Source organism: Athene cunicularia (assembly GCF_003259725.1).
Source record: "Athene cunicularia isolate RWA chromosome 23 unlocalized genomic scaffold, athCun1 chr23_part2, whole genome shotgun sequence".
In the NCBI taxonomy this organism is placed as follows: Eukaryota; Metazoa; Chordata; class Aves; order Strigiformes; family Strigidae; genus Athene; species Athene cunicularia.
In genome coordinates, this window is record NW_020799131.1 from 1,204,913 (window position 1) to 1,232,446 (window position 27,534).

Genomic DNA, 27,534 nt, shown 5'->3' on the forward strand with positions numbered 1-27,534 from the left:
GAGACCTGGCATGAAATGCAGGGCCGGAGGAGAGGGTCCCGGCGGCTGCTGGCCCCGTGGGGGAAGCGGCCAAGGCAGGGAGCAGCGGCCGAGCCCGAGGACCCTGGGAGGGTGCCGGTGAGGTGGTGGGTGCGCCAGCCCTGGCGCAGAGCCTGGCTCCCATCTTCCCATCCGGAGCAAGGCGAGGGGGAAGGTAAAACACAAGCCGGGGAGAGACGAAGCTGGGCTGCGGGGCAGCCTCCACGGACACCCCCAGCTCCCCGGCCAGAGCCCACCCTGTGCCGGCTGCAGCCGCCCCGAGGAGCCGCTCGCAGGTCCTGAGTGGGTGGGCAGCCTCTGGGAAAGCCCCGCCGGGGTTGTGAGGAACCTGCAAATCCCAGTCCCGGGTGGTAAATGGTCCGTCACCCCCAGGCCACGGCGACTGAGGGGCCCGGTGCATCCCGGGGGGTCCTTCCCCGCTGCTTGGGGCCAGCCCAGGGCTTGGTGGGCAGAGCTGTCCTGGTAATCCCAGTCCATCCAGGACGGTCTCCCCTTCCCAAACCCAGTGTGTAGTGACAGAGGAAACCAAACAGGAGAGCAAAGAACAAACAAATTAAGAGAAAGAGAAACCGTATAGAGGTGTGTGAGGCTTCGGGCACCAGCTGCTACTGCCCCTTGGGGATGAAGGGCTCCCCCTCCTCCGGCTCCGGCCGCGGCCCCGGGTCGCTCAGGCATCGCAGCATCCGCTGGTTGCTGGGGCTGTCGCCGGTCCCCGGGGTGAAGACATCATCAGTACCCGGGGAGGAAGGCTCCTTCACCCGCATCACCAGCCCCTCCTCATCCTCCTCGGGTGAGGGCGGAAGGCCGCCGCAGCCCTTGGGCTCCTCGTTCATCAGGTCCACGGACTCCGGGGACTGCGGGGAGGCTGGGTCGATGGTGATGATGGGCAGGTTCTCTGAGTCTGCTTTGGGTTCGTAGGCCAGCGGGTCTGGGGGAGGCAGAGAGGGGTCAGGCAGGGCCTGTCTTGTGGTACCATGAACAAATCGGGTCGGGGTAACCCAGAGAAGGGAAAGGGGGAACTCTCAGGGACCTTCGGCCAGTTTGGGGCTGGGATGCCTGGGCTTGTTCACTCTCCAATTTCCAATTCTGATGTTTAATTCCTTTTTTTTTGATCTCCACATGCCACCTGGAGCCGCTCCAGACAGCCCAGCCCTGTGCCGGTTGCAAGGGCCGAAGCTGCCCTCTGCCGATTAACCACCAGCTCAGCAAGCGCCGCGTCACACCCCGTCACACCCGTCACGCTGTCCCCAGAGCAGGGGAGGACACGCAGGACAGGGGGAACCAAAGATGGCAAAGCAAATGCGTGCTGGAGAAGCCGGAGAGTCCAGGGGCAGGTCTCTCCGGGCTGAGCACTCCTAGAGCTCTCCTCTGCGGAGAGGAGAGGCACGGCCAGAAATGCAGCTGCAGGGACAGAGCGAGCTGAGCTCCGGACAGACCTCCCGACCGGGCAGGCTGAATTCCCGGTGGGAATCCTGCCGGGAGGTGAGCTGGGGGCTTCTGCTCTGGCAGAGCTGGGGCTGGAGAACACCAAACCCCTGGCTGCATGGCCACGGGGGAGCGGGATGGGGCTGGAGAGCCGCAGAGGAGCTGGGGGGGAGCAGGACAACGCAACCTCCAAGAGCTTCAGCACCAAAGCCCCAGCGATGCCCAGCGAGGTGCCGGCAGCGGCGCTTCCCGGGCAGGTCAGACCCACCTACCTGAGCCTATGCGAGCCCGGGACATGGTGGGAGAATCGAGTTTGTGAGCCGGCACCGTCAGGTAGTTGTTCATCTGGAATCGGAGCACAGGGACTGTCTCCATCGGAGCGGTCAGGTCAAATGGGGAAGGGGGGCAGGGAACTGACCCCAGGTCACGGGGATGAGCAGGAGGCAGCAGCAGGATGCAGAGGACACGTGCACGCATCCTCCCAGCCGTGCTGCAAGGACTTGCTCAGAGCCTTGGGGTGCTCAGAGGACCTCCAAGGCGTGGGGTCACCCACTGGATTCTGAACCTCAACCTCCTCCCCATGCAGGACACCCATGTCCCTCCCAGGCAGGGAAGCCCCCCTCAGCTCCCCGTCCTCCCCAGCCTGTGGCAGCGTCCCCTTGACACCTTCTGTTCCAGCTGCCGGGCCTTCTGCCTCCGCAGGAGCATCTGATTCCAAGCTTCCTCGTAGGGGTCAGCCACAAGCGTGTGCCGGTTGTAGGATCGCAACTGGGAAAAGGCCCCAAGAAAAGGAGACGGGTTAAAAAAAAACACACGGAAAGACAAAGAGAGGTCACGGCACCGTTTCCTTTGGAGATGGATGAAGCAGCCACCAGCGGGCAGAGCACGTCCAGGAAAGCTGGTGGCTCAAGCCTTCTGTGCTACCATGGGATGTCTGATCTGGACCCACCTTAGCCCAAGCGAAGGTTTAAACACTGAACTCAGCCACCAACTGAGCCAGCCTCCCCCTCAGCACTATCCCAGCACCATCCCAGGAGGAAAAGCCTCCTAGGGAGGGAGAGCCAGACCAGGAACACGAGGGGCAGGAGGGCAGAAACACTGGGGGTGAAGGGTAGGGCTAGTCCCGTGGGCTTCTGGTGGGAAGTGATGCTGGCCACCCACAGGGAAGCAAAGGGGCCACGCACAGTGCCAGGGGACACCTTACCCTCTGCCGGGTTTTCTGCAGGTTGTTGCGAAGGATTTTCCGGATCTCCTCCTCCTTGTCCTTGGACAGGGCCGGAAGGATGCGCTCCACAGGGAGGGTCTTGGGGTTGATGTTCCTGCGTGGACAGACAGGACTGAATGACACTGCGATGGCCATGGCAGGGCCCAAGGGCTGCTTGCCCTGGTGGCCACTAGCATGCCCTGTGGCCACTAGCAGGGAGTGTTCAGCCTACACCAGGGGCCTGTTAAGAGGCACAGGGGCAGCCAGGGCTGGGGAACTCACTGGATGGAGACGGTGGAGACAGCAGAGGGGATCTTGCCTATGCCCCCACTCTCCACCAGCTCGATTGCTTGCTTCATCTCCATCTTGTGATAGAAAGCGATGAGCTGGGGCTCCTTGGATCGCTCCCCTGCAATCAGGCACTTCTTCACGTACTTCTTGTTGAAGCGATTCAGCCTTCCCGAGGACGTGGGGAAAGGAGGAGCAGTGATACATCAGACCTCTCCCTGCCCTGGCACCCGCTCCTCATCCCCACCCCAGCCCAGCAGGAGATGGTTCAGTTCCCACCAACGCAGGTGGGGCCAGACTTCCCCGACTCCCTCCGAAACACAACGAATGGTCCTGAGCTCCTGCGGGGACCCACCACCTGCAGCTCCCCCAATGCTGTAGACTGTGGGGTGGTGAAGGGGTGCAGCCCCACTCGCACCCAACCCAGGGCTGTAATTCATCGAGGGGAGTGTGTGTTTTACAGCCCGGGGAAAAATCCAGCACAGGGCTGGAAAAGCTGCAAAGTGGGGATTCAAACCCTTCTCCATCTCCCCCACGGGTCCCTCAACTCATGAAACCTCCTCACTCACTTGTCCTTCCAGTGGTGGTGCCCGTAGTGACCACAGATATCCTCGATCCCCGTCAGAAGATGATCCAAGAACTGGAAGAGAAAGTCCAAGGCATAGGCAGCTCGCAGGGCTGTTGCCCACCCTCTCCCCACCCCGACACCCACGCTGACACAGGGGTGAGGGCACTCAGGGGGTGCAAAATCAGGGCTGTGGGTCCAGGATGGGCCTCAGGAGGGCAGCACGGTCCTACGTAACCGGGCTGCGGCTCTACCAGGCACAGGGGAGGTCTGGGTCCGAGCGGGCAATGGACGACACAGACAGGGGAGAGCCCTCGCTCCGTCCCCCCTTACCTTGGGCACCGATTTAGGGGCAGCTCCCGCTCTGTAAACCCGCCTGGCTACAGCGGTGGAGGTGGCAGAAGCAGAAAGAGAAGAGGGCTAAGGCGGCGAAGAGAAGCGCGCGGGAAGGGCTGGCCGGGCACAGCGGGTTACCTGCGTGTGGATTTCTTCGTTGATGGAGCGCTTTGTCTCTTGCTTCTTCTTCACGGCCAGCAGGTCCACCAAGGGCCGGATGGTCATGCCCTAGGGAACGGGGAGGGTGGGTTAGACCCCTCCCCAAGGCACCCCAGTGGGAGCGGGATGAGTTCAGCACAGCTGAGCCAAGGGGCTCTGCGCTGACGGTGTCACCGAGCAGCCTCAAGCTTTTGGAGAAAGGGGACAGTGACAGGGTCAGGGATGGAGGCTGGGGACATGCTCCTCACACACACGAATAACCCGTTTTCTCTCTGAAACCACGCTGTGAACACCTGCCCACCACCAACCTGCACGAAAACTGTGAAGAAGATGACCGTGATGATGGCTGTGAGGAACATGTCCCTCATGCCGAAATGCTTATAGTCCAGGAGGTAGCAGAGGGAGAAGGCGATGGCTCCCCGAAGGCCCCCGTAGGCAATGATGAACTGGTCCTTTGGTGTCAGCTTCACAATTCGGAACTTATTGATGAACCAGGTGAGGACCAGGACGCCTGGGGGAGCGGGGCAGGGCCTCGTATGAGCAGACAGTGAAGGATGCCCTCTGGCCCTGAAGAAACCCCCCCGCCCCCGGCAGCCCAGCGCACAGCCCAGAGCAGTGTCACCCCCTTGGGGACATGGGTGCAGGTGGGTGCTGTCCTGCTCGCTCATCCCAGCACTCCTCACCAGCGCCACCCCACAAACATGGCCTTAACCCCATCTCTCCACAAATCCAACTACCAGCTAGGCTGATGCCCAGTGCTACCCAGCCAACTCCAGTCTCCCCAGCAAGGCAAACCAGGGCCTCACGGCCCTGAGAGTTGCCCATCCCCAAGGTCTTTGCCACCTCGCTGACATCTCACCTAAAACTCTCGCGATGAGGCAGAAGAGCAGCGTGCTGATGACGAAGGTCCAGTTCCAGTAGTGGTGGCCAGCCACGGTGGAGACACCCAGGAAGATGAAGATGAGGGTCTCGCTCACGCTGCTCCACATCTTGAGGAAATACTTGATGGTGGTGTGGGACTTGTGGGAGATGTTGGCTTCCACATAGGGCCGCATGACCACACCGGAGGCGATGAGCCTAGGGGCAAGGTCAGGGCACTCAGAAGCCGTGGGGACATGGGGACAGCCCCAACCTCTGATCCTGCAGCAGTGTTTTTGTGCTCTTATACCAAACTCCAGAGTAGGACAGGCCTTGTGAGACATCAGCAATTATTCAAGGACTCCAAAGAAGGCAACATGAGGTTTCTTCTTCCCCCTGGCAGGGCAGGAGTGAGCACTGGAGCCAGACAGCACAAAACTGTGTTGTCTTGAGCCCTGCCTGCTGCTGTGTGCCCAAGAGAACGGGCAATGGGCTGCCAGCACCCCGGGATCTGTGTGACAACTCAAGAGAGTCACTTTCCTCATCTGCCTGCGGGCATATCCCAGCCCAAACACACCTCTGGGCACGTACTGGCCATGCTGGGACAGCCAGACAGCTGTGGTTACACCAGAGTAAACCCTCCCAAAGGGTCCTGGGGACAGGAGGGCGTCTCATCCCACCCGTGTCCAACTCACGCCATGATGCCGGAGAGGTGGAAGAGCTCAGCAGAGAGGTATGCCATGTAGCTGTAGAGGAAGACGAAGAGGGGCTCGATGACTCGGATATGGGAGGTGAAGCGGGACGTGAAGGCAGCGATCACCCCATAAATGACGCCCACAAAGACGCCGCCCAGCGATACCACGAAGAAGCTGAGGAAGCCGAGGATGATATCGATAATGGTCACCTGCTCGAAGTTGGCAAACTCCTCGAAGAGGTGGTAGAGGACCTGGGAGAGGGAGAAGGGGGTGTTCAAACTGCCCTGCTGGCAAGAGACAGCCTCACCTCGGAGGAGACCTGCACAGGGACCTTTCTTGGGAGAGCAGCAGCAAAGTGAGCCAGGCAGGTAGCCGGCATGGCACACTTGAGATAAGGTATGCCAGTGCTCGGTGACCCTGAGCTGGGGCAAGCTTCATGCCAGAAAAAAAAGCTGGTGGTGCTTTCTGTGTGAGACACAGAGCTGGAGAGACCAGCTCCCCGTTTTCTGTGGCTCACAGGGACATGGTGCCATCAGACATGTGGCTGGGGCAGCTCTGCTCTCTAACACAGCCCCGATTGCTGTCCTAGGAGGGGCTTCAGTCAAGGTCTGAACCTGCCAGAGACTGTTCCTGTCTCCCAACGAGCAGCTCAGGACAGATCCAGGCTGCGGGACACCTGAGAGCAGTGTGAGGAGAAAAGCCAACGTCTGCCCTGCTCAGCCCAGAGAACAGCCCAAACCCTTAGTGCAGCTTTGTAGCTAAGAGGGCAACCACAGAGGAGGAGCCCATCGTGGGCTGCATCGTCCCCTCCCACCCCCAGTCACATTTACTGGAGATTTTAAAACAGAAGCTGACGCAGCTGTGTGAGGATGGAAAATGGGCTCCGGGGCATCCTGCGGGGATGGCAGTGCTTGTGAGCAGTGAGAGGACGAGGTGCCAACTCCTGCCTGCCAGGGCCAGGTCCTGGGCCACGGGCAGGGACAGATGCGACAGCAGAAGGCAAAAGCATTCCCCAGGGATGGGAGCAGGGACATAAACCCTGCAGGGAGCCCCGCTGGTCAAAAGTGGGGAGAAGTGCCTGGGAAAAGCCCTGTGGTGGGACAGCACGTTCCTCGCCACCAGGAACCTCGTCAGCAGTGCGCTGAGCAGCCAGCTCCGGGGCGGACAGCTGGGGTATGGGAGAAGAGCCAGGAAAAAGCAGCGGGTTAGAAGTAAATTTAGAGGTCAGCTCTGCATAGAGGAGGACGCCCCGCTGACGGCCAAGCCAGCACCTGGACACAGATGTCCTCTGGAAACGGCACGGCCTCAGAGTGGGTGGCCAGGGCCCCAAAACCTCCCGAAGGTCCCTGCAAAGCTGCTGCTTAAAGGAAGGGGCTGAGGGGTGACCCAGGCAGATGCCAGCCCAGTCGCAGTGCCCACAGCTTCCCCCTCACCTCAACTGTCCCCCCACCTCCTCAGTGCTGCAGCTGAGGGACAGCAAGGAAGACCCCATGAGGAAGGAGACAGGAGGGAGCAGCAGGTAGATGGCAGTTCTGCCTGACCCAGCACCAGCCCCTTGGCACCCCTGCTCGTTTTCCCTGGCAGCACAGGCACGAGCATGGCATCAGGCAGAAATTTCACCCAGGAAAGCAGATTCCCAGGAGACCAAGGCACTGGGGACAGTCCTGCTCTTTACTGAGAGGCAGTAGCTGGCTGGGCATCCGCTATCAGTCTGCCCAGATTGCCAAGTAAAATGATTCACCTTAACCTACCTCTGCGGTGTTTTAAGCCACTATATTTAGCTTTGCACCTGCAAAAGGTCAGGAGCAAGTGGAACAGCTGTAGCTCAGCTGGCAGGAGGCACCTAGCAGCTTGCAATGGCCCAGTCTACAGTTCTGCCATCGGTCCTGGTGCCACCACCCAGAGATGCTCCACCAAAGCGAACCCCATCCCACTGGCCGATCCCCCTCATCCACTTACGACTGTGACGGCATCATTCAGCAGGGACTCCCCAAACACCAGGATGTGGAGCAGCTCATTGATGTGGATTTCCTCAAAGACAGCCAGCACAGCCACCGGGTCCACAGCCGAGATGATGCTGCCGAAGAGCAGGTTGGCCAGGAGGCCAATGTGGTTCAAGCCAGGGCCACCGAGCTGGCACACGGCGTACATGAGGCCACCCAAGAAGAAAGCATTCCAGAGCGTCCCCACCACGGCGAAGATGAGGATGGTGCCCAGGTTCTCAGTGAATTGGCGCAAGGGAAGGAAATAGCCGGCATCCAAGATGATGGGTGGGAGGAGGAAGAGGAAGAAGATGTCCGACTTGAGGATGGGGGGCTTTTCACCCACTCCTTTGATGAGCCCCCCAACCAAAAGGCCCACCACTATGAGCAGACAGCTCTCAGGTACGATGTTGGACACTGAGGGGATCACGTGGAAGCCTGGAGAGGAGGAAGAGAGAGCAAGACACACATTGGCTATGCAAACAGAGGATGCTCTCTGCAGGACGAACACCCCTGCGGGAGCTGGGGACCAGTTCCCAGCCCTCCCTGCACGCGTCAGGATCATTTACTCTTTGTGTGCCTCAGTTTCTCCTTCTAACCCACTTCTTCCCCATGGTCTCAAGCTGTGAAGTAGAAACTGCAGCTTCACCAGACCCACATACCCTGGCACTGTTTGATCTCAAGCCAGAAAATAACAGTGAGTCCCAGTTCAACAGGCAGCAACTGCCCTCTGGGCACCCCGGGGTTTCTCAGGGGACCCCCAGGCCCCCACGACAGCCGTCTGCAGCACAGGCAGTTCTCACAACACAAGCTGTCGCTGGCTCCAGCTCTTCCCGTCACAGCTACTAATCCCGAGCGCACGTAGGCACTGGCATTTACCTCCTGTCAGACGGCAGCCTGCCCACCGAGTGCCGTTACACCCAGCGTGCCAGGCTCTGGCAGGAGGCAGCAGCACAGAGCCCATCCCTGGGCGTCCCTGACGCAGGGGACAGGGAGGGGAGCTGGTGCTCGGTGGGTTTGCAGATGCAATTGGAGCGGCTCCTTATTCCCCCTCCTGTAGCTTCAGGAGCAAGCTGGGAGGCTGCAGGCTGGGCTGCTCCCAGAGCAGGGCAGGACACATCCTTGGGGTGCAAGGTAAGAGGGAACTCAGTTTCCCCTTTTTGAATCACAACATGACCCCAAATGCGGGTCTCTGAGCCAGCCGTGCCCCGCTGGGGTGACATCCATCCACTAAACACCCCACAGTCTTGGCAACATGGGCATCTGCCTGCCCAGCCGGGCAGACAGCACGATGCCAACCAAAGCAACGCTTCAGCCAACGCACCGATACCCACAGAAGGATTTTTGGGTCCCCTGGATCCTCTCCCAGGCTTTATAATTATTATTTTGAAGTGAGGCACATTTGTTCCCTGGCAAGGGAAGCAGTTTAAAATAAGGAACCCTGCCTTGGCATCCCGTGTTCCTCCGTTCCTTCCGGCCGGGCGGCTGTGCCATCTGCACATCGTTTCACAACAGATTTTAAAAAAAAGACAAAAAACTTCCCCAGTGAGCCACCATCCCGATGACTATCAGGAGCGGCTCTGCGTCACGGTGAGCCCTCCCGCCCCCTCTGTCGAGCCTGCAGGGACCACATCTGCGCCGTGCTGCCGGCTCATCCCTCTTCCACCTGCGCAGCGAGCGGGGAAGGTGCCGCATGAATCCGGCAGCTGCTTCCACAATCCCTCCCTAAGGGCCAGCAGTGAGTCAGGTACCGGCCACGGCGCTGTGCGGGTCCCCGAGGGCAGGATTAGACCTCAGACTGTTACCTGAGCTGCAGGTGCTGCCTCTGGTATGGGTGAGCCCAGCCCTGCAGAGGCTGGTGGATTCATCACACCCAAGGCTCCATGCACATGCTCCAGCCACACTTTTTCAGCAGCACCCAGGCAGCTCTGACAGGTCTCGGGTGCTGGAGTGATGTGGGAAGGAGTCTGGTTTCTACCTTGGCTTTGCTGCAGCAGCACTCATCTCTGAGCAAACTGCTCTGTGGCCTTTGGGTGTGGGCACGAGGGGATGCCGGGAGCAGACTGGGAGCATCTGAGCTTTCTCCCACTGCTCTCCCAGTGTCTGGCCACCGGCGTTCAGGGACCTCCCAGGCTGGATGTGGTACCTGATTTACCCACACAGGATTTTTCTTCCGTGTCCAATCCCCCCCGGAGCCCATGCTGAGCACCCCAGGGCAGCCCTGGCAGGGAGCTGCCCGTGGGAGGGGACATGATAATCCATTTTCCAAGCATGGCTCATGCAAACACCTGAAACAATAGGCCCTTCCAGCACACCGGGCGGTTGCCTGTCTTGGCATACACCAGCCCTGGCCAGAATAAGGTTTAAAGCCACACAAGCAGCGAGAAGCCCGCAGCAAATCAGTTTTTGCTTGCTAAGTACGTTCAATCATGAATAAAACACAAACACTGACAATTAAGCATCTCTCACTTCTTCTCCACAGGCCCCAGGATCCCATTAAACTGGAACATTCGCGCGCTGATGTGAATTCAATGTTTTAGAGCTTTTTTGTAGGGCCCTAAAAATACACTCACATGGGCTGCATGTTAATTATGCCTTTGATTTCACTGAATCTCAGCCATTTTTCACTCCCTGCTTTCTCCGCTCAGTATTTTTAGAGCACTCGAAAGCCCATCGGTACCAATCTGTTGCTGGGATCCTGCTGGGATCCTGCTCCGAGTGCCGGGCTGGCATCCCACTTTGGGGTAGGGGCGATTAATGGGAAGAAATGCTCTCGCCGTGGGGGTGATGCCAGGCAGGGGCAAATTGGTCCAATCTCAGCTCTGTGGCTGAATTTCTCTCCCGGAGGAAGAAGGAGGCTGCAGCAGGATGCTGGGCAATGAGGATGCCTGGCCATGGGCACATCCAGGTGCAGCAGGAAGAGGAGTAAGTCTTGATAATAGCAATAATAGTAATAATAATAATAATAATAATAATAATTAAAAAAAGTCTTAATAACCCCCAGGCTCCTGTTCCCAGCTGCTTTGGTAAAAGGCTATTTGCACAGTGGGTACCTGTGCTGCCTGCCTGCCCCGGTACCTACTGCTGCCACCCACCTGTCCCCAAATGTGGTGGCTCTGCTGCAAACTAGGACTCAGCTACTGCAGTGGGAGCTGCAAATCCTCTGCCAGCAGCACAAACCTGGGACGAGCCGGGAGGCAGGGAGGGGGGACAGTAAGACCCTCAGCACTCCTTTATTTTCCTCTGTTAGGCAGCAAGTGTTTCTTGCCGCAGCAGAATGGCTGGAGCCATCATCCGCGAGGTCTCCCTGGCTGGGAGGGCTGTGCTGCCTGCATGGGAAGTGCTTCCCGAAGGATTGAGGAGCTGTAATGGAGAGGCAGCGCCTGCACCAGGCGTACGAGACTCCCAGCACACCACTGCCAGCACACCCTGAATAAAAAAGTGATGCGGGAGTTGGGGGGGACAAGGCAGCCTGGTCTCCGGCACATCCACATCCGGAGGATGAGCAGGGATGTGCAGGAGCAGGCAGGCAAGCACGTGGAGGAGCAGCTTTTCCCATGGAGAAGCACCCACTGGGCTTCAGCTGGTTTTCCTGAACCCCACCAGGAGGGAAGTCCCCTGAGACCCCATTTCCCTGAGAGAGATCCAAGATCCCCAAATCACCAGCACTAGGCACACGGAGTCGCCCAAGTTTCTTCCTTTGGAAAACAAAACTCCATGGGATCAGTTCCCCTATCAACAGCATCAAACACCACAGAAACTATTAAAAGCAAGACCAGTTGAGTAAACATCAACCCCGAGAGCTTGAGCAAACAAGCAAAAAGGAAATCCAGAAGTTAATAGTTGCTATTAAAACAGTTCCTTGCCCACATCACGCACCCCGGGTTGCTTGGGCCCAGCAAGGCGAACATGGGAATCGCTCTCTGCTGGTGGTCAGCTCTTCCTCGGGTTGGGGCAGAAAGGAGCTGGGGACTGGTTTTCCAGTTTTAACCACTGTTTAGGCAGTTGAAGGACAGGAGGAAATCACCATCCTTCAAATTAAAGAGATTTTGAGTAAGGAATGCTGTTGCAAGGCAATGTTCGTGCTGCAGAAGTTTGCTTTGCTGCTTCTGAATGCCAGTTCTCTTAATTTTGGTGTCAGCAGATTTGCACGGGGCCACTTCTATCCAAGCGCAGGTAATTGAGGGCAACAGCAGGAATTTTCCTCCACTAACTACGGTGGTGGCAAGAACCACTAGTATCTGCTGGACTGCAGCAAGGCAGGTTATTTTTCCCCCTAGGTACAGAAAGCAGGCTCGTATTTTGGAGGCTATGGAAGCTGAATGAAGACACAGGAGCACGGCCCCTGCACGGCAAGCTGCCTTCAGTCTTCAGACTTTGCCCCACCGTATGTGAGGGCTCCCATTTCAAGCTGCTAAAAGTTCCTCCCCATCCCACCAAGGGGGAGCCAGTTGCTTTTCCCAAGGCCCTGGCTGCTGGCAGATGCAGTGCCATGTAAATATTTACTCCCGACCAAACAGCTTGGGAGAGACTCTGACCTACGTGTGGTTCTTTCCTCCCTCAGCTGTATCTGGGTTACCGCAGCCCCGGCGCACAGGCCGGATGCTGTGCCTGGCATTACGTACGCTCCATCCAGTAGTGTCTGCTCCTTTGCTGCCTAATGACTCAAAACCCACCATATCTGATCTCTTTCCATCCTCAGCCTGGGCAGGAGGAGCCTGAAGGGATATTGAGGTAAGGGACACAGAGGGAAGGGTGCTGGGCACCCAACCCAGACCCAGCATCCCCACCCTGGGGGAGTGCTGCTGTCAAAAGGAGCTGGGTCCCACACAAGCATTCGCCTGGGGTGATGCTTCTTGGACTGCAGCTGAAGTAGAGGCGATCTCCATGCCCTGAGCTTCTCACAGCAATTTGGAAACACTCTCTCAAGGCCAGGAGGAGATGATTTGCAGCTCTCAAACCAACAACAGCTCTCGAGGCAGCTCCGGTGCTGGGAACTTACTGCAAAAGGAAGCAGGGAGTATCCCCCTTTGCTCAGCCCAGCCTCATCCCACAACAGAAAGCCCCAAGGACCACAGGCACTGTGTCCTACAGCATCTATAAGGTCCCCTCCCTCCCTCCCTGATGGCATTTCCCTGTTCCACCCATGCGGGACTTCTCTCCCTTCCCATCACTCCATACAGCTCCGTATGGCATGGGACCCAAGGTCAGGCTTAGTCAGAGCTCTGACAGCTCTCCCCTAATTTTAAAGACCCCTCTCAAAGCAGTGCAGAAAGAGCACTTTAAGAACTTTTTAATCAAACACTTCAAAAGAGTACTGATGATGAAAGAAAGGCATCATCAGAGGCAAAGCACTGCTCCAGGCCAGTTCTGAGAGATGTCGACATCTCCCACCCTGGCTCCCACCATGGGGACATTCCTGGAGTCGGAGCTGTAAGAGCCCCTGCAATCCCCATGGCCCTGAAAAATACTGGTGTTCGAGGCGATAAATAAAATGAAAATATTTTTATATATTTTGAAAAAATATATCTCTCTAAGGCTGATGCTGGAGGCAGCCTGCACCACGAGACACTGTGCCAGCCCTGGGGACTGTGGGGTGCCCCTGGCCCTCAGAGCTGCCGTGCAGCTGGGATTGCCATCAGCCATCACATCCTCCTAGAGCTGCAGGTGGAATTTGGCTGGGATTAACGTCCTCTCCTTTCACAGGAGGAAAAGCAGTGTGAAGGAGGAGGGAAGAAAACCCACTTGGTTGGTGCTTGAGTTGGAGCCAGCTAAAGAGGGGGAGGAAGGAGGGCAGGGAGCACGTGGCAGGGCTGGAAGGGCTCGGCACGTTCATGGTTAAACGGGATGTTCCTGCGGCTTCACCCCGGCTTCCCACGCGCCCACACATGGGGAGCCTTGTGGGGAGCCTTGCGGGAAAGCCAGGCTGCTTCCAGGAAGATGCTTGTTAGCTAAGAGGAGGCACAAGAAATGAGAACGGTTACAAAAACACCCCATCCTCCCAAGCTTCAGAAGTTTATTAGCGCAGCTTCAGGCTCCAGCAGGCAGGCAGCAGCCCCGAGAGAGAAATTACACAATTATTAACCAGGGATTAGGCAGCTCTTCCACCCCCTGAATGATTTTCTCTGAAAGGCAGTAGATGGGTGAGGGGGCGGTGAAGCCCCCCAGGTGACGCTTGCTGCAGCCTGGGGGACCCACGGGTGCTTGTTTGGGCTGGAGGGTGGGACCGAGTGGCCGTGTGGCGTGGGTGCAGAGCGTGCTGTGGTGCTAGAAAAGCTCCAGGAGAAGGCACAGGGTCCGGGAAGGAGGCAGCGAGGGGGAGCAGGCATGCTCAGAAGGGCTGCCCTTCTTGAAGGACACTGCAGAGAGCACGGCTGGAGGAGACACACGTGTCTCAGCAGCACCAGGGCCCCTCCAAAGGCCACTTTAACTCTTTAGGACACCGGGCTGGTGGGGTCTGGGTGGGCCATGCAGAGTGGCAGCAGCCCTGCATTGTCACCAAATCCATCAACCCAGCAGTGAGGGATGTAGGAAGGTGCAAACACCTTCCCACACTCCCGTGGGACACAGGGACCACGGACAGCCCTGACACGTGGATGCTTTGCTGGATGAGCCAGAAAGTCACTGATGTGTCACCATCCACGGGGACTAGTCATCCACAAAGCCATTACCCAGAACCGTCCCCTTCTTTTTTCTCTGTTTAGAAGAAACAGCAGGGGAGGGGGAGGGCTGGGGCTGGGCTCCAAGGTCTGCAAAGCAGCAAGACCACCGTGACCTGGTGTTCACAGTCTCTATTTTGGGGTGGTAGAGGGTCGAAGATGTGGGGCTAAGCCCCTGGTAGGGTTAAAGCCCTGTGAGGATGGTGACGCAGGAGGAGAATGTTTTGCAACTGGCTCCCAGGGGAAAACCTACCTCAGGCATACAGATTTTGGCTGCAGCTTCTCTCCATTTATCCCCTTTCCTCCCAAAAGAAGTCGTCGGATTTCTCTTTCCCCTCCTGACCATTGGCTGCTGTTACAGTTGCCCAAAGATCAGCCAGGCTTTGCTGATTGCTGGTGGCCTCCAGCACAACCCTCGTGGGATGTCTTGTAGCTGCTGGGAGCGTGTCTCAGCCCCGCTGTGCAGCCTCTCTTGTAAAACAGAGCCGGATCCATCGACCTGCTGGCAAAGACAGGGAGCGAGGAGCCTTGGGAAGGGCACAGAGAGAGAGCTGCACGCACCCGGCACCGGCACGGGTACCAGCTGTAATGGGGAAGTCTCACAGGAAGAGGATGAAAATTGAACTTGCTAGAAAGGAATTAAATAGCTGGTGATTTACACCTAAAAATAGAGCGAGGCTATGACTCGTGTCACCCTGCAAGGGGAGGTGGAAAAACCACGATACTTAAATTACATCCATTGCATCTCACAAGCTCCAACGTCATCATCTGCCCCGAAGTTCCAGCAGCCACCCCGCCAGGACAGCACGTGCTGGGTCCTGACGCAGCTTTGGCGTTGCCAATCCCTTTTCTGCTTCACCATGGAGCAGGCAGGGGTTTAATGTAGGTCCTGGCCTCCCGAGTGCTCTCCTGCAGCTCTCTTTGGGCTGATTTCAGCAATTGGGGTTGGTTGGGGCAACCTCTAAGAGAAGCATTCAATGGCCTCAATGTCCAGAGTGGAAAAGCTTTAATTTTCCACCCCGAAATGACATTTCCTGGCTAAAAGTTGACTTGGTTTTTTTTTTTAAAAGTTACGGGTACAGAAAGAGCGCCTAAGCAAAACAATTTCCTCAGATTAAACCAAATCTTTCAGTCAAGCTTCATTATTTTCTTGTTGCTAATTACAAAGAAAAGCCAAGAACCAGGAAGGTAATTAATTTAAACTGCTCTTTGTGACTCACTGAGTTAATGCAGATACCACGCAGGGGCCACACAGCCAGCACCCACCCAAACCTCGCCATGGGCTCGGTGTGCAAAGCAAGGACAGGGAGAGAAGGGAAAAGCGAAACAGCCAGCCCTCGTTTTGGGGATCATGCTTGTGTACCCCAGCAGCCCGCGGGCAGGGGGCTCTGACCAGCCTGATGCGCAGGACTCAGGTTAAAATCCACGAGCATCTGGCACTGCAGCCTCCAGACATCTTCAGTCTGAGAGAAGTGGGGATCGAGTGGAACCAAATTGTCTGCTTTAAGCGCCCCTACAAGTCGCGTCGCTGCCATCAATAACCATTCAGACCCGTTGCTAGTTGCCGAAGGTACAGGTTTATTTTCTCTCGGTGTGACGTTACTGTCCCCCTTGCCTACAGACCTTGTTCAAACAGCTGCTGAATTGCCCCTTGTTTTCCCTCGCTTCCCCCCAATACTGCAAACAAACCAGGGGCAAATGGAAAGAGTTTCCTGCGACAGGAGAGCAAGAGCTGCCTGGTACAGCCTCCAGCTCACTCAGTCTCGTGTATTCAGCCCTAACGCCTACGGCGAGGCAAGCGTGCATGAGAAGGTGACCTGCCTGGACCCTGCCTGCTTTGCAGAAGATAAGAACAGCGTTGATAGTATCGGGCCAGCCCACGAATGAGTCAAAACCTGAAAGCTACAGAACAAAAAGCAGACACTGTCAGGTACCAGCGTGCAACAGCCTTGCTGCAGCTCAGCCAGTCAGTCACAGCAGCTGATCGTTCGCAGTGGCCTGGCCCTTGCAGACCTTGCAAGGACTCGTGCAAAAAGGCTTGGTCAAGCCCTTCAAGTACAGCCACGTTAGCAAAAGCAGGTGGTCCCACTAGTGCAGCATCACAGCATCAGGAAAGAGCCCTTGATTCCCGGCAAAGGGCAGACGGCTTCTCTGCATCTCTATTGCCAGGAGGGGCTGGAGGAGGCGGGGGGGATGCAGCAGGGCTGCGATGTCTGACAGTGTCCCAATTGCACCATCCTCCCGAAGCAGCAGCAGTTTACAGCCAGTTCCCACTGGCAGGCCCCGAATAAATCCTTTAAATGGGAGGGGAGACAAGTCTAGCCACCCTGCACCCCCAAGGCAGCTGGAGAGAGAAGACATGCACTTGCCTTTCCCAGATCTCATGTCCCCTGGGCACTTTCGGGGAGCAAAGCCCACACCCCAGAAGAGGATAAACAGAGAATAAGCTGCAGCCAGAGCCTTCCTCCTCAGGAGGGTGCTGAGAGCTCCCCATGCCCTATGCACATGGGGGATGGATGTCAGGGCATCAAGCAAGACAGATGCTGGTCTGGCGCTCTGCAAGGTCAAGGGACCAAGGAGAGGCCAGTTCAGTGGTGGTCTGGGGGGCAAGGCTGTGCTATTCCACGCCTGGAGCCTTTTAGGGAGCAGTTATTTAGAGCCATTTCATGTATTTTAGCTGTTAGGATAAGTAAGGGCCGTGGGGACTGGTGATAAGGGTCTGGCATGCTGTCAAACCAGCCGTTACGGCGAGGCACGGAGGGGAGGGCGAGCAGGCAGGTACCACTCCACCCCCACCGGCTGGGAGCGCAGCGGAGCTGAGCCACGCCACCCACGGGCCCCTGCTGCGCAGGCAGCAATAGCCACAGCCAGGCGAGGGCAAAAGCCTCTTCTGGTAGCTCAGTGCCTGCAGCAGCATCATGTAGGAATTGCCTCTAATGCTCACAGTCCTGCCAGGGCCTTGCCTTCCCCCGGGAGCGCCTGCTCAGCACCCCCGGGGCTGCCGAAGGCTGTAGCAGCTGTGGCAGGCATTGCCTGGCTCCAAAGGGGTGCAGGGGTGCCACAAAAGTCACACTCTGTCAATGCAGCCCCCTCCCAGCCATGGGCAACAGAGAAATACCCAAGGATAATGATGATGATGGCAGTACCAGGAAAGCACAAGGTTGTTCCTTTAGCGTAGGGCTGGATTCGGAGACACAGAAAAGTCCCGAAAAGATGAGCAGCCTGGGTAACACAACCACAGGCGTCACTGCATCCTGCAGCAGCTGGAGTCAGGAGCTGCATGCAGATGAGCCCAGCTCCCTACCTGCCCTGACACTCCCTCCAGAAACAAAACGCTCCCCTTGGCAAGGGAAATCTCATTTTCTCTGCCCAGAGCCTTGCAGGAAGGTCACAGGGGAGGAGGATGCTGCGCTGCAGTCGAGTGAAATGCGGGTGTTGCGGGGCCTCGATGGCAGCACTGCAGTGCTGCAAAGCGGGAGGAGGATGCAACAAACCCAGGCGTGCTGGAGAGCTGTGAATCATCTGCAGGCACCCTGGATATCAGCCTGCCAGGATGGGCGGACCCCCCTTGCAGAAAGCCGCTGTATACACTTATAAACAAGCTGTTTACGGAGACCAAGAGAACTTCAACAATAACAAGGAGAGATCTCTTCCTTGGGGCCCAATCCAGGCTCAGCACCAGCTCGCCCCTCCAGCACAAAGCTGGGGGGCTGCTCCTTGGTTTGTGTTTCACCCGCTCAGCTATTCCCCCATCCAAAAGGGGCTGTGTCCCTCTCTCTTCCCAGCATGGGACAGCTCCGGGAAGCCGGCTGAGACTTTTGCATGGTCCAACACCCATCCAGCCTTCCCTGCAGCTCTGCAAAGCAGACAGCAAACGTTCATGCCACAGAGCCGGCAACTTCGCAGACAAGTGCCAAACAGCCGGCAGCAATTCCTCCCAATTAAGCTTTGCTGCCCTGACCCAGAAGGTCTGGTCTGCAGGCGAGCCAGCGACAGTTCGAGCGCTGCCTAATTCTCCCCCCTCCAATTCTAAAAGATACACTAATTAATTAAGATCAACCCAAACTAAACAGTTGGCTCCGCTGTGCTGCGTGGAGCAGCTTGCAGCAGACTCTAATTGTGGTGCTGGCGTCCATCAGCGGGAGTCATCCTGCTCCCCATCTGCACCACTCCAACCTGTGCTTTCACTTGCCTTAGGCTTAGGTTTAGGAACCAGCCCAGGGTTCCAGCCCAGACAGCACCTCCCCGCAGAACCGGCCTTGATCTGGGGCACCTGCTGCAAGAGCCGCATTCGGAGGAGACCCGTGTCCAGGAAACCCTCCCTAAAACAGGCAGAGAAGTGCCAAGGTTGCAGCTGCTCTCACGGGCAGGCAGGGCAGGGCCTGAGCGATGGCTGCCTCCCTTGACTCACCCACCCCTGATTCAGCTGGCGACTCACAGGCAAGCCCTAAAAAGCCCGTTTTTTTCCCCGCCACGTACTCCACACCAGGACGCCTGCCCAGCCCCACGCGTAACGGAAAACGGCAGCACAGCAGGCAGCCCGAAGGCAGGCTCCGGGCAGCTCGCAGGGAGTATCCGTGCAGGCAGATGTCCCCGAGGGCTCATGGTGTGGGAAGTGACCATCAAACAGCAGCTTTTTGGGACCAACATCCCCCTCTGCCCAGGCTGGGCCAGACCACAGCCTGCCACTCGCCCAACGGCACCTTGGCTGGGTTAAGGGAGCCCTGGTGATCACTCCGAGGAGGACAGGGAGGGCAGCATCAGCCTCCCGGCAGGAGAAGTTACCTGTACACTACCGTAATGCGCCGTGACAATCCATGGACAGAGACGTTTAGTAGAAACACTTGAATAGAGCAGGGAGAACTGATACAGCAAAAGCACGTACCCTCATTTTATCTCTGAAGCACTCACAAGAAATTAACAGATCAATTGGGAGTCTTTTACAGAGCTGGTATTAATTTCCTCCCAGCTGTAAAAAGGAAATGAGAGACAAAAGGCATTAAATGGACTTGCCCAAGTCCCCAAGTGAATGGTGTGAGAGTTGGCGTGAGAACCCAGCAGCTCCCAATTTCCAGTCCCATGTTTAAATAATGTTTCTCCTTCAAACCATAAGAAAAGCCAAGGGCAGCCTGCAAGAAAAGCAGACATTAAGAAGAACCTAATTGCTATTAAAGGCTCAGAAATCCACGGCGCTTTGGACTGTCACCCAACAGCTACAGCATTTTAAACAGGGAGGAAAACACGGAGCCAACTGGAGATGGTGATGGAGCAAACAGTGCTGGCTTGGGAAGCCTCAAGGCTTGGTTCCATGGCATCTTGAAGAAACTTTTCCAGATCCAGCTGTGCGCAGCTGTGAGCAGAGCAGCACTCCTCCACCTCTCTCCAGCTCCAGAGCTGCCCCATGATGAGATGCTGCAAAACCCAACGTTCTCCTCCAGAGCAGCTTTGAGAAACCGGTTGAGGTTTGGCACTATGTGCCAAGCTGGCTATTAAAAATCTCTGGTGACTCACGGGTACACCAGTAACCCTGATCCCTGATGACTACATTCCTCTAACGGGCATGTTACAAGGCCGCTCCCAGACCACAGGTTGAGATTAGTAAACCTGTTTAGAGCCTTCAGGCGTGCTCCATGCATGGTTTTTCTAAGGCGGGACCGTATGAATCTTTACCAGCTTGTGGCATTCACCCAGCAGGAGCTGGGCATGCCGGTACGGAGGTGCACGGGGACAAACTGCCATGCAAATTGCTGCTTCTGTTGCTCCAAGACTCACTCTGACTTTTTCCCACCATTTCTGGATAGGTGTATCCCACAGCCAAGCCAGCAAGGCTGGGCTCTTCCTGGCACAGCTCATTTACCATGGAAAATGGAGTTTTCTATAGACAAAAGCATCCTATCCAGGGTTATATCCTTCTAAAGTATCAGAAGAGCAACAGCAGCTGAACTTGCACATTTGGAGGAGGCCTAATAAAAAAAAAAAGGTCTAGAAAAACTGTTCCAGCTCCAGGGAAAGAGGCCAGGAGCTAAACATAACCCTCACTAGCCATGCTCTTCCCAGATTGCTTCAGCTGTCGCAAGGCCCACTGGATGCCACGAATAGCTGCGCTAGGAGGGGTCAGCGCAGCACGTCTGCCTCAAGCTGGGGGATTTCTACAATAAAACCCTCTGAGTTACTTTCTGCATGGTGCAAAGCTAAACTTGATGCTGTTTAATGCAGAAATTGAATTGTTCTGGAGCAGAAGGTACTCAAGGCGATGTGGAGAGACAGCACCCGGTCACAAGGCTATAATCTGGTCACCCAAAATAAGGCTCCAGTTGCTCTCCCAGCTCCTTGCTCTTACCCTCATGGCACAGCATTTAATACACGGTTCCTGCTGGCTCGTGAAGCCTCAGGAAGAGTTAAAGCTGAGCCAGCCTGAGGTGACCACAGACAAATTCCCCAGGCAGAGCAGTGCCAATTGCCCTTCCCAGGAAGGGCAGATTTCCTACCGGGAACACGGGCAGGAAAGACAAACAAAAGCTCTTCAGGAAATAACCTGTTGGTTTCCACTCCAACAGGAGGGAGGAGGTAATTGCAATTATCACTGATTACTACCAGGCTTTGCAAACCCAGACAAAGCAACAGCACTCGTAGCACACGCCAGCAGCAAGTCGAGAGCCAACCCAGTCACCTTTGTCTCTTCCCCAGCTTTTGACAGGAGCTGCCGGCACATGGAGACCCCACCAGCTAACTGCAGTGCTACTGAGAGCTGGGGGCTGGAGAGCTGTCCCCGTTAGATGTCATTTCAGCTTCCAGCATTCCCCCTCAGCCAGGCAATGCTATTTCACACCCAGGCAAGCTAACAGAAGTGCTCCTGGGAGCAGACACTCTCTCCTCTACGCAGCACTTCACAGACAGGAGAGGAGCCCGTACATTGCAAAACAACCCCCCCAGGGACCGAGGCTGCTATGGGAAAAGCGCTCCCAAGGGAAACTGAGGCACTAGCAGGGCTGGATACACCAGCTCTTCTCTTTAAAGGCCTGTGTGTGCTTAACTTTGTGCCTGTGGCATTTGTGCTGTTAAAATCTCCAGCATTGGGCTGGGAAACTGCATTCCCTCCAAATACATCATTAAGATTTAGCACGGCATGACTCCGAAATGCCGAATAATTCCAGGCACTGAAAGAAAACCCACTGCAAAAAGGAGTCTGCTTCTGCAAATGTGTGTCTTGCAGGCTTGATAGAGAGAGGAGAATTATTTCCCTACCAGCTGTCCCTCGAGGTTGATTGCATTGCGACTTTCTGGAGACAAAGATGCTATGACGTTTGTGAGTCACTCCTGGGCAACCCGAGGAAACGCGTTTGTTCTCTTTCAATTACAAAAAGTACTTTGCGTTCTCCAACCTTCTGCTCAGGGATCTCAGAACATCACCCCGACTTCAAACGAGCCTTTGGTCACTCCTGCCCCTAACAAATCCATCACGCAGGTGGGTCAAGCTCTCTGGGGAAGGAACCCCAAGTCATGGGGTGACGTACCACCGAAGGTGACACACCACCAAATTTATTCTCACTACTCCACTCCAAGCACTCATCAATCTTTGATCGCACCTTTTCTGACAAACATGCAGCAGCGTGTGTGTGCATGCCTGTCTGTAGAGATTTTAATTTCATTTCTTCCTTCCCAAGCAGAAACACACAGATTCTTCTGCCCGAGGAAAGAGCAGAAGAACAAAACATGACAAGATAGCCATCCCTCAATTAACACACAACTGGAAGACACTGAAAAATTAGAAAGATAAGCAAGATATCAAACACCATGTAGAACAGACAGCAATCATACAGCTTGCCTAAGGCAGTATATTGGCCAGCACCATAAAGCAAGAGGACCAAGCATTGATACTTGGTCCAAGTCGAACCGTCGCCACAGCTTCCCTGTTCCTCTGCTGTTCCCTCTGAAGCTGGCCAGCCCAGATTTCGAAACACCAAAGCTGTCATCAAACCTACACCAGCAGCTTTGAGCCCTGACAGGCAAGAAGAAACTGCTGACAACCCAGGCAGCCCAGCGAAGCCGGCGGAGGGGAGCGGTGTATCCCAGCTCCGTCTCCACTCGGCAAGGCTGTGTTTTCACAGAGAATTCTGGATGGATTTCAGTTTTTATTTGAACAAATTAAGCCTTGGGGACCCAAAAAAGAAAAAAAAAATTTAAAAATCAAATGTTTACAAGGCAGCTGCAGTAATTCATCCTCATTATTGCTTACTTTTAAAGTACCCATAGCTCCAACAATGCTCTAGTAAAGAACCAACTCCTACATGACCCTGAGACAGTCTCTACAACCCCCATCATCTCTGCAGTCTACTGCCACAACCCAGGACTTGCAGAAGGGAAAAGGGAAAGGACTATGCTAAAAAAAATTCTCTTTTGCAAGCCTAATGAGCTTCTGGTTTATGCAAGTGCCTTTGAGATGTCTGTCTCTCTTCTGCAGAAGAGGTGCTCCCGTCCCTCAGCGCCACAGGTTTACACACCTGTCACCCAAAGAACAACCCTCTCCCCTTCCCTCCACCACCACCCAGTTTCCTCTTCTCCCATGTGTAATTCTAAAACCCCAAAGGACTCTATTTAGACACACTAACTGCAGACAAAAGACTCATTCTCTACCCCACTAATTCCCAAGGCAACTCCAGCATCTGTGAGTACTGTGGACAAGCCACAGTTGGGTCCCTGAGCAATTTGGGATGAGGGACCCGCACAAAACAGGCCAAATATTGGCATGTTCTCCTCCTACCCCACAAACCATCCCAGCTCTGTTGGAGGTCTCAGGGCAACTTCACGGCATCTCCCCGAAAGCCAGGCCATCACCCATCTGGGCTCTGGCCATTGCAGGACTCAGCAAGTCAACACCCACATCCCAAATCCCACCTGCAGACTGTGGGGGAAGCCAGCCCGTCCCTGACACCCGCATGAGGTGTCCAAGCCTGTGTTAATTAACGGGATGGAACAACAGCTTCGGTTCCTGAGTGGCCTCAAGGTCCAGAAAGCAGATGTGGGCACTGCTGCGGGTGACAGGTCCCTGCAGGGAGCAAAGCCATGGCTGCAAACCAAGCGTAATTCTGCCTTAATGGACATTAGGGCTCACCAGGGAGGTATGGGCTGTGATTACAGACACGTTCAGTTTTTCCCACTCCATCAGTACCCTGTATTTCACAGCAGGAACCTTTCACTCTTCCAGCCCTAATTAATCTAATGTTTTTTTCAGATTCATGGAGGAGAGAGTTTGGATGGGTTTTTGCTCACACACCAGCAATGGGTAGACCGGGGAGGAAAAAAAAAATGCTGTGGCTGTTCTTTCTGAGATGGCAAAGCAGATAGAAAGGGAAACCACAGTATGCGTTTGAATCATTCCCCAATAAGGAAGCGGGAACGCAACAAGTCTGCATTAGATGAGGCTGTTTAAATTCATTATCATGACAATTTACACTTTTGTGGCAACAGCTGCATCTGTATATCAAAATCCTTTGCTGACAGTTATTCATCAAGCCTCAGTTCCCCTGGTGGCAGAACAGCCACCAGCTCACCGATACAAACAGGGAAGCGTCTGGGGGATCTCAGACCACACTCCACCTTGGTATCTGCATCCCACACGTGAAATAATCCAGGGCTGCCGCTTGCGAGCGGGCAGGTTTTAAGACAAACATTTCCCTCTGGCTCAGTGAGGGAATCCACATCAACCAGTCCCACAGATCCAGCTGAAACAGCCCACGAAACCTCCAGCAGCTCTTCCCACCAGCCAAGCTTTGCCGACGGCCATCCCCAGCGCAGCCTGCCCGGCACAGCCCTGCGGGGCGCCCAAGAGAAAGAAGCCAACCTTGTGGTGGCAGAAGGACAACAGAGATAACCTCCGGCACACACATCCCATACGTCAGACACCCGTGTTTCTAACAGGATGATGAAAGCTGGGGTGACGCACATCTTCAAATGCTTCTTTGCTGTCCCCTTTCTAAGCCTTGCAGGTGGCACCAGTGTCCCCAGGCTGGTGGCTTTGCTCTGGGGTTTTTTTGCCATGTCTGGTCTCAAGATTCAGTTCCTGTATCCTGTGCCACCACCGCAACAAGTTTCTTACCCTGCTTATCACTCCTCACCCAAAGAAATCTTCAAGTCCCTGACTCACAGGTCCCTGTAAGACCTCTGGGGTGGCCCCTCCAAAGTTTCAGGAGAAGGATGTGGGCTGCTAAAAGTATTTGAAAAGCACCCAAGTGTTTTAGCACCCAAACGTCACTGCCAGCCAGCCACTGCCAGCCTCTAAAAATGTTCTGACAATTTTGAAATCGTCCCTGCTCCTTTGAGTGCAGGAGCCGTGCCCAGAGCCTCTGCCAGGCTCCACAACCCCACTTGCATCCATCATGTTTTGCTCTTCTTTTCCCAGCTCCTATCACCAGCCCGCAGGCACCGGGAACTTCCTTAATCTTGTTCCTCCTGACACCAGCAGCGATGGGGACAGTCGGTAGTGGCCAAAGGCAACCACTGACACTGGAGCCTGACGTTGGGATGCCCTGTGCCTGGTAAACTGGCCTGAGATGTGTCACCAAACAATTCCCAAAGCAGCAGTATGTCCCTACTTAACACACTGCTGCCCACAGCTCTGGGCTCCCTTTCTGCTCGCTTAGCACAGACTCTCCCCGGCTCCCTTTACACCAGCCCGACAACCACACAGTGGTGATTTCTCTGCAAACACCAGGTTGGCGCTGGCTGCTGTCAGACAGTCTGGAGGGAGGGGAAACACCCCAGACAACAGCCCCAACCCAGACACACGAAAAAGCCGAGTGCTGCGAAGGGGGAAGAGACAGAGCAATGACTCAGTGATCACTACGGGCTCCAACCCCAACAGGAGCGCAGCATCAGGCAGCGAGCTAGTGTCTAGCGCACATCAGCGAGCAAAAGCAGGCTAAGAGAGCTCAACCGTGAAGTAGTGCCTCACAGGGACCTGCCGCAGCAGTCTCTGGTGTAGACACGTAGGAGATCAAGTCCCCACTATGCACTTGAGCTGCGATGTGGAATGGCCGAGGTGCTCCAAGGAGGCTGGGAAGCTCTCAGATGCTGAAGAGCTGTTTGGTGCAGACAGACGGCCCTGCAGACAGACGACAGGGCAAGCCTCGATCGAAGGCAGCTCCTAATGCAGGATGGAAATATGACCTCTGTGCTTTTCTGCTTTAGAAGCTAGGGCCTGAAATGTGTTTTGGAGACACAGGTAACCCCAACACTCCTCCAAGGTGGGTAAGAGCTGGTGGCTTGCAATAAAGCTCTGACTACCAGGCTCCAGCCTGTGTCCACAGCAAAGGGACTGCTAGCCAGTCTGTTATCTACATTCCTGACTCACTCCTTTCCTTTCTCCTGAGACAGAAACATATTTACAATCAAACCTGAATTCCCCTGAATGTCTCCTGGAAGGAACCATGTGAGCCGAAAGGTCAGTCCTGAGTCAGGAAACCAGTTCTTGTGCTGAGAAACTCCCCAGCCCCCTCCCTACCACTCCTTGGGCACAGCGCGGAGGAAACCCGTACAATATCCTTGTAAAACCTTGGAGACGGGAACAGAGGGCTTCTAATCTGGATGTTTTACGGAGGTCTGACTTTCTGCAGCAATGCAACAGGTTGAGAGAAAGTTTGGTTGCAACCTTCAGCCATGAAGGCTTCTCCACTTTTACTGGTAAAGTCAAGCCACCACCAGATGGGGTCTGCACGTAGCTGGTGGGGCTTGGGAAAGGTGTGGTTGTAGCTGTCCCTTACCCCCTCCTTTCCCACAGTCTTAAAATACCATGTGAGTATTAAATAAAGCAGCCAGCACCAGCCTTTCCTTTCTCTACTGGGACGAGCAAAGCAGAAACAGCCCACGCCTGCAGGACACGCTGGTGTGACAAGTTCCTCTGTCCCAGAAAGCCACCCCCTGTCTCATGGTGAATCCTCCAGGAACCAACATCCTTTGAGGCATTTAACAAGACCTGCATCAGAAGGGGAAGGGCTCAACTCACACCTTTGATTCCCCAGAGAATCTTGCAGTTAGAGCTGCTGGAGAGAGGGTAAATCACCTGCAAGGGACAATGCCAGGACTCATTGAAGCCTGAAGAGCTGTCTAAGGCATCAAGAGCAATGAGGGGAAATGGAGCAACAGGACAAGGATGAGGCTGCTTCTCCTGGCCCAGAAAAGAGCCCTGTAAGCACTTCTGAGCTCCTCTACATCGTCACCTTGCACTACACCAGCAGATGACACCCACAAGCAATTCACAGGGTTGAAGTCTCAGTTTTCAGCAACATGTGGCTCAATCACCAGCCCTAACCCAGCAAAGGGGCATTCGAAGCTGGGGAAGGGAAATCAGGGGGTGCCAAGCTGTCATGCATAGCCCATGCTGCACAAATTCCCACTCTTAGAGAAAAGATGCTTGTCCCCTGCAGGGTTACCCCAATGCATCAGTCAATGCACACTAACCGGACAAGGGGGGAGAGAAAAGGTGCCACAAATTCCTGTTCTGCTCATCATCCCCCTTCCCCTCTACATGGAAACTGGATGCTCCAAACCCTGTCTGGTTTAGGGAGCCTGGAAATGTGTGTGCTCCATCCTGCCATCACAGGTTGCACTGCACAGGCATGTAGCAGTGCCCGGTTGTGTAAGATCTATTCCCTGGGTTAAAAAAAGCACATTTTGCTGCTCCTGAACAACATCCTCTGATCCAGGGCAGGATCGACTGGGCCGGTATTTAGATACTGAGCAGTGAGACATTTTTGCAGGTCAGGAGCAGAGGGAGCCTGAATATTCAGCTGTACCAGCAACTTGGGAACTACATGCCAAGACGCCATGAACAAGCAACGCTACCCCCTTCAAAACCCTGGAAAGAAGGCCAAGGAAAAGGCTCCCCCAGGACCGCTCTGCTCTCGAAGCCCCTGTTACGCTGTAGGTAACCCAAGGTACAAATTTTGCCATAACCAGCATCCCTGGAGCTCTGCAGAGCACCTGCCATCTCCAGAGGACCCCTGCCAAACTTGCAAAGCAGCTCCTCCTAAAATACACCTCTTAAACACGCAGTCTTGCATAATACTTGTAACACGTAAGAACCGACGGGGCTCAGCTCACCGCCAGAAATAACTTTTCCTGCAGCACAAACGAGCCCTAACTTCAGGCAAGGGCAGCAGAAACAGCTTCAGGCAGCGACCCAGCGCAGCGCTGATGACGGAGGGTGCCCAGGGGAGGGGGGCAGCCGGCAGGCAGCGATGCCCCCATGTCCCCCATCACATACGTCCCCGGGGAGCTGCTTCCCGCTGCCCATTCTGGTGCTTTCCAGCGGCGGTTTTTCAAAGCA

General features: G+C 55.5%; 1 protein-coding gene across 1 annotated transcript in view; it reads right to left on the reverse strand.

Moving 5' to 3' along the window:
- Positions 1 to 6: 6 nt before the first annotated feature.
- The window catches only part of SLC9A1 (solute carrier family 9 member A1), a 33,050-nt gene continuing 5,522 nt past the window's right edge, over positions 7 to 27,534 (reverse strand). Inside the window, exons 2-13 of the mRNA XM_026863470.1 lie at positions 27,309 to 27,373; positions 7,529 to 7,989; positions 5,570 to 5,820; positions 4,876 to 5,093; positions 4,325 to 4,527; positions 3,996 to 4,085; positions 3,526 to 3,596; positions 2,951 to 3,124; positions 2,669 to 2,783; positions 2,131 to 2,232; positions 1,737 to 1,809; positions 7 to 967 (exon numbers count right to left, since the gene is read on the reverse strand). Coding sequence (XP_026719271.1) covers positions 645 to 967; positions 1,737 to 1,809; positions 2,131 to 2,232; positions 2,669 to 2,783; positions 2,951 to 3,124; positions 3,526 to 3,596; positions 3,996 to 4,085; positions 4,325 to 4,527; positions 4,876 to 5,093; positions 5,570 to 5,820; positions 7,529 to 7,989; positions 27,309 to 27,373 — 2,146 coding nt within the window. The 3' untranslated portion in view covers positions 7 to 644. The remainder of the gene's footprint in view (positions 968 to 1,736; positions 1,810 to 2,130; positions 2,233 to 2,668; positions 2,784 to 2,950; positions 3,125 to 3,525; positions 3,597 to 3,995; positions 4,086 to 4,324; positions 4,528 to 4,875; positions 5,094 to 5,569; positions 5,821 to 7,528; positions 7,990 to 27,308; positions 27,374 to 27,534) is intronic.